The 8,877-nt window shown below is 55.3% G+C and overlaps 1 protein-coding gene across 1 annotated transcript; it reads right to left on the bottom strand.

The window, feature by feature from the left end:
• Positions 1–6,967: 6,967 nt before the first annotated feature.
• Positions 6,968–8,392, bottom strand: CCDC8 (coiled-coil domain containing 8). Its single transcript, XM_007943047.1, has one exon. The coding sequence runs from the start codon at positions 8,390–8,392 to the stop codon at positions 6,968–6,970; it is 1,425 nt and encodes a 474-aa protein (XP_007941238.1).
• Between the last annotated feature and the right edge of the window lie 485 nt (positions 8,393–8,877).

The raw sequence follows: 8,877 nt of genomic DNA, 5'->3' as shown, positions 1-8,877 counted from the left end.
AAGTAGATTGCCCAACCTTCCTTCCAAATATCCGTCTCCCACACCATCTCCACAACTCTTGTCATCACAAACTCCCGATCCGGGTCGGGAGACCAAGAACGTTTACACCTGTCCCTCTCCTGGGACCCAGGTAGGCTTTGAAGTCACTCCCCTGGGTGTCTGGGACCAGTGCGCTGGCAGCCCTGGTGAGTTTGCCATTGCAACCCCAGAGGCATCAACGGGCTGGTTTGGGGTTCAGCCGGGCCCTGCAGGAGTCATTTAAAACCTCCCTGTGTTAACAATAGCATAGATCCCCAGGTCTTTCTTCCGACGTGCCTCTGGGCGGGTTCAAACGTCCTTTCTGTCATCTCTGAGTTATCCAAGTGTCCGTCGCACACCTGAGCCCTCGCGGGCTGCTCCCGCTGGGGTTAGGAGGGCACATGTGGTTATGTCCCTTTGGAGGACAGAGATTTCGGTCTGTTTTCTACCAGGCACCACCAGAGGGCGCACTGTGGTGCGTTACCTCCAAAGATGGCCGCTGTTGGTTGGTCCATTCACTGTATACAGACAGGCAGTCCTTATTTTATTGTGATCCGTTTTTATTGCATGTGGTGGTTATACTTGTGTATCAACTTGGCTGGGTCTGGTTGAGTGGCTGGGAAGCTGGTGGTAATTATTCCCCATGATGAGACTGGCAATCAACTCCATGGTGGGATCTACCACAAGCAGCTGAGTAGCTGTCTTAGGGATGTGGTCTGCTTCCTGTGTATAAGGAGAAGCCTTGGGAATGGTCTCTAGCCTGTGGCATGCTTGGACCCTGCATGTAGCCATGTCGTTGCTCAGCAGCCTGCTATGCTCTGCCGACCTTGGGACTTACAATGGACTTAAGTTAATGGCCTGCCGTGTGGTTTGGTAACATTGGGACTGTGCCTTTTTACCTGTTAATCTTGGGCTTGTCAGCCTCAGCAGCCAGCAGCTGTCTGAGTGAAGAAACGCCTCTAGCTCCAGTGGGCCGGGAGCAGGAGGCAGAGCTGGACCCCAAGGTTGAGGGGCTTTCACCCAGACCCTAGAGCCTGGCACTTTGAACTTGGACTTAAAACCTCCAAATTGTAAGAATAAACTCCTGCTTGTTAAGACCATCCCATTTGTGGTATATGTTTTGTCAGAGCGGCTCTAGGGAAGCAGAACATTACACTTTGCAGATACTGAGCGTTATTTTGTTGTTGTTGTTGTTGTTTAACAAACAATGCACGGTTTGTGGCAACCATGCATTGAGCAAGTCTGTCAGCCATTTTTCCAATAGCACGTGCTCCCTTCATGTCTGGGTCAGGTTTTGGTCATTCTCACAGTATTTCAAACTTTTTCATCATGTTATTGCACGCTTAATAGACTACCAAAGAAACAAACTCACCACCATCCAGTCAATTCCATAGAGACCCCATTGGGTTTCCAAAGCTGTCAGTCTTTACAGAAGCAGACTGCCTCATCTTTCTTCCACAGAGCAGCTGGTGGGTTCGAACGACTCACCTTTTTGTTTAGCAGTCAAATGCCTTAACCAGTACATCACCAAAGCTCCTTGAAAACATAAAAGTCCTGTTTACACTATGCTGTATAGTGTAGTTTAAACATAATTTTTATATGCACTGGGAAACCAAAAAGGAGCTCTGGTAGCATAGTGCCTGAGGCATTTGATTGCTAACTAAAAGGTTGGTGGTTCAAACCCCCCAGCCACTCTGAGGAAGGAGGACGGGGCAATCTACTTCCGCAAAGATTTACTGCCTCGGAAACCCAAAGGGGGCCACTATGAGTCGGAATTGACTCAATGGCAGTGAGTTTGGTTTTTTAGAGAATCCAAAAACTGCATGTGACTCGCTTTACTGCAATGCTCGCTTTATTGTGGTGGTCGGAGCCAAACCTGCAATATCTTGTAGGTCTGCCTGGACACCTGGTACTTCCTCCACAAAGAGGTTCAATCTATCTTCTTCGCCTTGAATATGGACTGCCCTTGTGACTTAGATGTGGCTTAACCGAGAAGTCAAGACCAAACCAGTAGATCCCATCCAGAAACCTCTGTGTCTCCCAAGGTCAAAGCCTGGATTCTTACAACGGTCTAGACACGTTTCTCCAATGCTAGGTAGCACTAGTCATGTGGGACCTTTTAAACTTACATATACGTTAACCACCCATTTCCTCAGTCACACTAGCCACATTGCAGGTGCTCAAGAACCACATGTGGGCAGGTCCTACTGTCCTGGACAGACCAGTTAGGACATTTCCATCATGCCAGCAAGTTCTCTCAGACCGTGCTGACCTACACACTAGGCGCCCATCTGACCTCTCTGCCTCTCCCCCCTCTCCCCATGTCTCATGTGGCTTCAGCCCCCAGGTCTCCCTGCCGTTCAGGCAACACGCAGCCATCTTCCTGCCCCAGGGCCTTTGCACTTGCTGTTTTCTGTGGCCTGGAGACCCCTCCCCCACATATTTGCAGGGCTCAGTCCTTCACTCCATGTGACTATTTCTTTCCGGTGACACCTGCCCTGACCACCCTATTAAATATATGACCCATACACACACATACATAGTATCACTTTATTTTTTCGGAGGGCTGCCTGCCACCTGACACTCTGTGGATTTTACTTAAAACCAGTTGCCATGAAGTCAACTCCACTTCACGGCTACCCTACGTGAGTCAGAGTAGAACTGTACCCCATGGGCTTTTTTTTCTTAATATTTTAATTATTATTTTATTGTTGTTGCAAATATACACACAAAACACACACCAACTCGACAGTGTCTACACGGACAATCTAATGACACTGACTTATTTTCGAGCTGTGTGACCATTCTCACCTTCCTTGACTGTGCTGTTCCGTCCCCACTAACATCAATTCATTATTTGACTGCTAACCAAAAGGCTGGTGGTTCAAACCCGCCAAGCCACTCCTCAGAAGGAAGATCGAGCAATCAACTTCCGTAGTGATCTGCCACAGAAACCCAAGGGGGGGGTCGCTATGAGTCTAATTGACTCAATAGCAGTGAGGTGTTGTTTATTTATTTTTTTTTCAGTTCCTATCTAATCTTCAGTGGCTGTTGCAATTTGACCCCCTTCCATATAGCTCCTCTGACTGCTAACCAGAGGTTAGCAGTTCAAAACCACCAACTGCTCCCTGGAAGGAAGATGAGACACTCTACTTCTGTAATGATGTAATGCCTTCGTATACAGTTCGTAAAAGAGCATAACTCCATACGGTTTTTAATGGCTGATTTTTCAGTCGAAGTTCACCAGGTCTTTCTCCCAGGTGCCTCTGGATGAATTCAAACGCCTAGCCTTTCAGTTCTTGGCCAAGCATGTTAAGTGTCTGTGACACTTACCTGCAGGTTACACTTACCTGTGTGTGCTCACTCCTGCCCGCCTGAATCTGTGTCCACATCTCCGAGGAGGTCTGTGGGGTGGACTGATGTGAGAGTGTATGTTTGGGTGTCTGTGTGTCTTGCTCTATGTATGTGTGTGCGTGTGTCTTCCTTGGCTCTGGGGAGAGACAAGCAGGCTTGGGGAGCAGAATGAAGGCTGTTTTTCATTCTCATTTCCCAGATAAAGAAACTGAGGAAAGACACTAGACTCCAGATCTGTCTTACTCCAAGGCCTCTAGCATCGCTGCCCACCCCCCATCCCCATTCAACCCCTTACTCTCCTGGGTCAGAAGATGAACCTTTCATTGACAAACAGGGGCGTCCCGAGACCCCTGGGAATATGGCCAGGTCGTAAAATACCTTGGAGAAAAGACTAGGGCTTCCGAGGGCAGTGGGAGAGCCTCCTCCCGCCTCTCCCCACCTCAAGACCCAAAAAGGGGGTGTCAACTTGCGAGAACCGCAGTGCCCTCGTTTCCCACCAGGGGGCGCTCCAGGACCGCTGGTAAAGCAAGCGCAGGCGCCGGCGTTCCCCCAGCGCCTTTCTGTTCCAAAGCTGCACAGACGGTGGAAAGTGGATTTTGTTGCAGGGCAGCGTTTCTTCAGCGAGCTCCAGGGACCAGCGAACATCAGCCTCATCAGGGAACCTAGAAATGCCGATTTTCCGGCCCACCCCAGACCTACAGAGTCAGAAACTCTGCGAGTGGGACCAGGCAGTTGGTGTTTTTAAAAGCCCTCTGGAAGGTTGACACACCATCTCAGAGATGAAGTGGGGTCTGGTTCTCTCTAGGACCCTCGGTGTCGCAGTCCTCAACCCCAGCTGCCTACTGGGGGCTTCGCTGGATGTGCTGCGATGGGGTGGCAGCCCAGAGCGGTGTCCATTCCAAAGAGGGACAAACTGAGGGTCAGTTTTGCCAAGCGTCAGGGCTACTGTGGAGGGGCCAGTGTCTGAAGCGTGTTCCTGCAAGAACATGTGTGTCTCTGACTAGGTTCTGAGTGTGTGTGATCACATGAGCCCATTCCAACTCATAGCAACCTCCATGGGTTTCCAAGGCAGTAAATCCTGTGGAGATAGTTAGCCCGATCTTCCTTCCAGGCGGCAGCTGGTGGATTTGCTAACCTTCTGGCTAGCAGTCAAACGCCTTAGGCACTGCACCAGCAGCGCCCCTGACACATCTGTCAAACCCAAACCCAAACCCACTGCCATCAAGTTGATTCTGCCTCATAGCAACCCCCTGTGGGTTTCTGAGGCAGTAAATCTTTATGGAAGTAGGTCACCCAGTGTTGCTTCCTCAGAGTGGCTGGTGGGTTTGAACCGCCAACCTTCTGGTTAGCAGTCAGATGCCTTGGGCATGGTGCTACCAGAGCTGCTTCACACATCTGCCAGCGCATGTCAAATTTGAGGCATGGGGGGGGGGCTTGTAGTTGGACATGTGGCCCGCGTGAGCCAGGCTTTGTGCTCCCGTCTGCCTGCATGTCTGTGTGCACGCAAGCGTGTGCCTGTGTTGGGGACATGCCTGTATGTTGCGTGTGTGTACATATGGGTTGCAGCGAGCAAGAGTGTGAGCCAGCCCCCCGCCCCCCCATAGGGCACCGTCCCAGGCTTGCCAGGACGGCAGCTGCATGCTAATCCGTCTCGCCCCGATTGGGGGTGCACACTCCTCTCCCTCCCCACGCTGACTGCTGATACTCAAGCCTCCGACTCAGCCTCGGCAGAGCAAAGATACGCTGACACTCGGCTGGCTTCCGGCACTTTATTGAGCAGGTAAAGCATCCAGCATCGGCCCTTCACCGAGCCCTGCCTTTTCTCCCGTCTCGTCAGTCTCTCCAGGCTGCCACCGCTGCTCCGGCCACCACTCGTCTTCCAGGTCCCCAAAGACATCAGGCCCCGTTGGTCCCGCTGTTCTCCAAGGTGGGCAGCAGAGGGCAGCTGTCCCCCCCACCCCATCCCCAACCCCCTCGGTTGGCTCCTGGGCCATCTCTCCCCCAGGCTTGAGGACACCTGCTCCCCCCACCCCCTGCAGGCGGGGTCCCCACCCTGTCCATTCTCGCACACCCCAACGGACCTCTTTGTCGCCCACCTGACAGCTGTGGGCTACACAGGCCCCAGGCCCGCCACGGAGCAAGACACAGCTTTGCCTAGCAACACACCCAGCAAAACAGCACCGGCAACTGTTTCCTTCTTAGAAAACAGAACGGGCAAAAGAAAAGAAACACCCAGTGCCGTGAAGTCGACTCTGACTCCTGGCGACCCCACGAGCGTCAGAGCAGAGCTCTGCTCCACGGGGTTTTTTTCTTAAGCAGATTCAGATCTGTCTTCTCAGGCGCCTCTGGGTGACTTTGAACCATCAACCTTTCGGTTCATAGTTGAGTGCTTAATGGTCTGCACCACCCAGGGGCTCCTGAAGAAAAACAAAGAGGAGGGTTTAATTCTTTAGGTTCTAAGAGGAAAGAAAAATAAATCCAGGCACGGCTGGCAGCCGCCATCAGCAAAGAGCTGGCCTTCTGCCTTGGCCCCAGAGAGGCTACTCTGAGACCATTTGCTGTCCGTTTTTCACTGGTTGAGTGAGGCAGGCATAAGCTACTGCAGAGAGATGCCTCCCAGCTTCCTCAAGCCCCGTGAGGCCTCAGCACCCCGATTTCTCCCTGATGGCAAGTACCAGTCACAGCCCACGACATGTGACCCCATTACCAATGTGAGCAAGCTACCGGCTCCCCCATCAGGCCTGTTCCTAGAGCAACGGCTTTTCCTTGTGTCTGGTGAATGTCGTGTGTGCAAACAGCTGCACTAGGCGAAATGCATGGGGCTGCATCCAAACGGATTCCTGGGACGCACTAACAAACCCACATCGGTGGGGTGAAAGGCCCGGGAATCTGCATTTTGAACACATTCCCTGGTAATTTTTATGCACGCTCACGGCTGACAACCTCTCAGCCGAAGACAGGCTGAAGCACATACATCGCGGGCCCTACGCCCTCCCAACCAGCAGAGCCCAGGGGAATAAACGAACTTCACGGGTCATCACCATGAAGCATAAGGAAGTGGGGCGGACAGTGGGGGCAACAGAGCCCCGGAGCATTCTTCAGTTGCCACGTCCAAGGCCAAGACACAAGTTTCTTTTAATGTTTTCACTTTCAGGTCAGCTTGAACCCTCGCTCTTGAAGTTCAAGTGGACAGTGAATGTCAAGTATACAGGGAAAGGGAAAAATACACCAATGTCACCCTTCTCTCTCTCTCCCTTTTTAAAAATGAGCACCTAGAGTTGCAATGGAGGGAATTAATGGTATGTGTGTTGCAACTCCACTGTATCAACTTTTTTTCATATAACCCTTGAGTTGCTCTAAGGAGTGGGTATAAAAAAAAATGAATGCATGAGAGATGCGATTTTAACAGGTAAAGGAAGAGGCACCAGCTGGCAATGTGAGAGGCTCCGCCTTGCCCTGTCCCCCTCTTGGATTTTCAGATGCGAGGCAGAAAGGGCAGCCACCTCACTGCAGGTCTGGGAGGGGGAGGGCCACACCCAAGTGGCTGATAACCCAGCAAGTGGGGAGGGGCGTGGCCCAGGCCCCGCCCCGGCTCTCACAGCTGGTGTTCTCTTTCTCCCTGCTCCGAGTCTGCGCTGGCCTCGGCTCCCAGCACCCGGAGGCTCCTGGCCTCGCCTGCCTTGGGGGCTCTCTTGGGCAGCGTTGGCAGCCTAGGGGTGTGCCAGAAGGCTCTCCGGCGCTTGCGAAACCATGAAAAACGTCCTGGGGTCTGGAACCTCACTGTTTTGACCTGTTTCCGGGCCCTGGCTCCTGGGGTTGTCTCTGGGCCCCCCTGCATAGCTGCAACATCTGCCCTCTGGTCACCCGAGACCCCTGCCACCTGGTCACCCGGGACCCCTGCCACCTGGTCACCCGGGACCCCTGCCACCTGGTCTCCCGGGACCCCTGCCACCTGGTCACCCGGGACCCCTGCCACCTGGTCACCCGAGACCCCTGCCACCTGGTCACCCGGGACCCCTGCCACCTGGTCACCCGGGACCCCTGCCACCTGGTCTCCCGGGACCTCTGCCACCTGGTCTCCCGGGACCCCTGCCACCTGGTCTCCCGGGACCCCTGCCACCTGGTCACCCGGGACCTCTGCCACCAGGTCACCTGCGACTTCTGCCCCCTGAGCTGCCTCCTCCCTCCTGCGACGCCTCAAGGAGGCCCAGCTGATCTTGGGCCTCCATCGTGGTGGAGGGGTGCAAGCCCCCTGCCCACCTCCCGCGTTTCCTGTACTCTGCCCCTGGCTGGTGCCAGCTGGCCCTGACACCCTGTCCCTCTCCACCCTCGACAGGGCCTGGCGCGCCTCGCCCATCCCCGGGAAGGACCTGGGCGCCCAGCTCTTCACCCTGCGCGTCAGCTTCCCCCAGGACACCTGGCTGGCATACTCGCGCCACCTGTCGGCCTTGGAGAGCTGGGGCGGGTGGTCCTCCACCACGGGGACGGGCACGGCCACCCGGCGGCGGGCAGGGGCCGCGCCGGCCTTCTTCTCCCCTCGCCGCAGGAAGGCGTCCACCAGCTCCTCATCGTCCTCGCTCTCCTGGTCACTCCCCAGGAACTTGCTGCCCAGGTAACTGACGGGCATTTTGCGAACCCTCCGGGCCCGGGCCTGGCCCGCGCCGCGGCCGCCCTTGTCCCTGGAGGTCTCGAAGTCGCTGAACTCGCTGTCACTACCGTTGCTACTGTCATAGGTGCCCACGACCAGCCGGGGCGGAGGCGTCACCATCTGCTGGATTCTTCTCCGCGCTCGGGGCTCCTTGGGCTTTTTGGGGGGCTGGGACGGGTGCGGGGTGCTCTTCTCAATGATGCGAGCCACGTCCTCCAGGCTGCGGCCTTCTTCCTCCAGGAACTGGGTCAGGCGCTCTCGGAATTCCGCCTCCTTGGTGGCGGGCTTGGAGATGACTCGCCAGACACCCCCCGCCAGGCGGACCTCGCGAGGGATGAGCAGACGGTCCACGTCCTCCCCAATCTGCAACATGCCCACCGTGGAGTCCTCCTCCGTGCGGAACACCTTGCCAATCTTCTTGAAGGTCCCCACGGGCTTCAAGGCTTCCACCAGGACGTCCAAGTCTACATCTTTGCACACGTCGGGGACACTCCACAGGATGAGCGAGTCCGGGGACGGCAGGAAGCCCCAGGGGAACCAGCCCCCCACATGGCTTCTCTCCAGCGTCTTTAAGATCTCCAGGGTGAAATCTGGGGTGCGGGGGGGCCCAAGGCGCCCCAACAACACGCAGTCCCTAGTCTGGGGGTCAGGAGGGTCCCTGCAATGCTGCCCGGAGGGCCTCAATTCCCCAGCCAGGGATGAGCCACCGGAGAGGCACCACCTCCCTCTGGGTCTGCAACCAGGCTAACCTGGGCCAAGACAGCTCCCCTCGGTGGCTCGTGGGAACGAAGTCCTACGACGCTTACGTGAAGGGGCGGGGAGTCTGTCCCCAGGCTCCAAGCCGGCGCCAACTGGAA

The sequence above is a fragment of the Orycteropus afer genome, unplaced genomic scaffold, assembly GCF_000298275.1.
Source record: "Orycteropus afer afer isolate SDZICR_OR568_19922 unplaced genomic scaffold, OryAfe1.0 scaffold00099, whole genome shotgun sequence".
In the NCBI taxonomy this organism is placed as follows: Eukaryota; Metazoa; Chordata; class Mammalia; order Tubulidentata; family Orycteropodidae; genus Orycteropus; species Orycteropus afer.
Note: the sequence above shows the minus strand (reverse complement) of the source record. Positions and strands in the feature narration are given on the sequence as shown.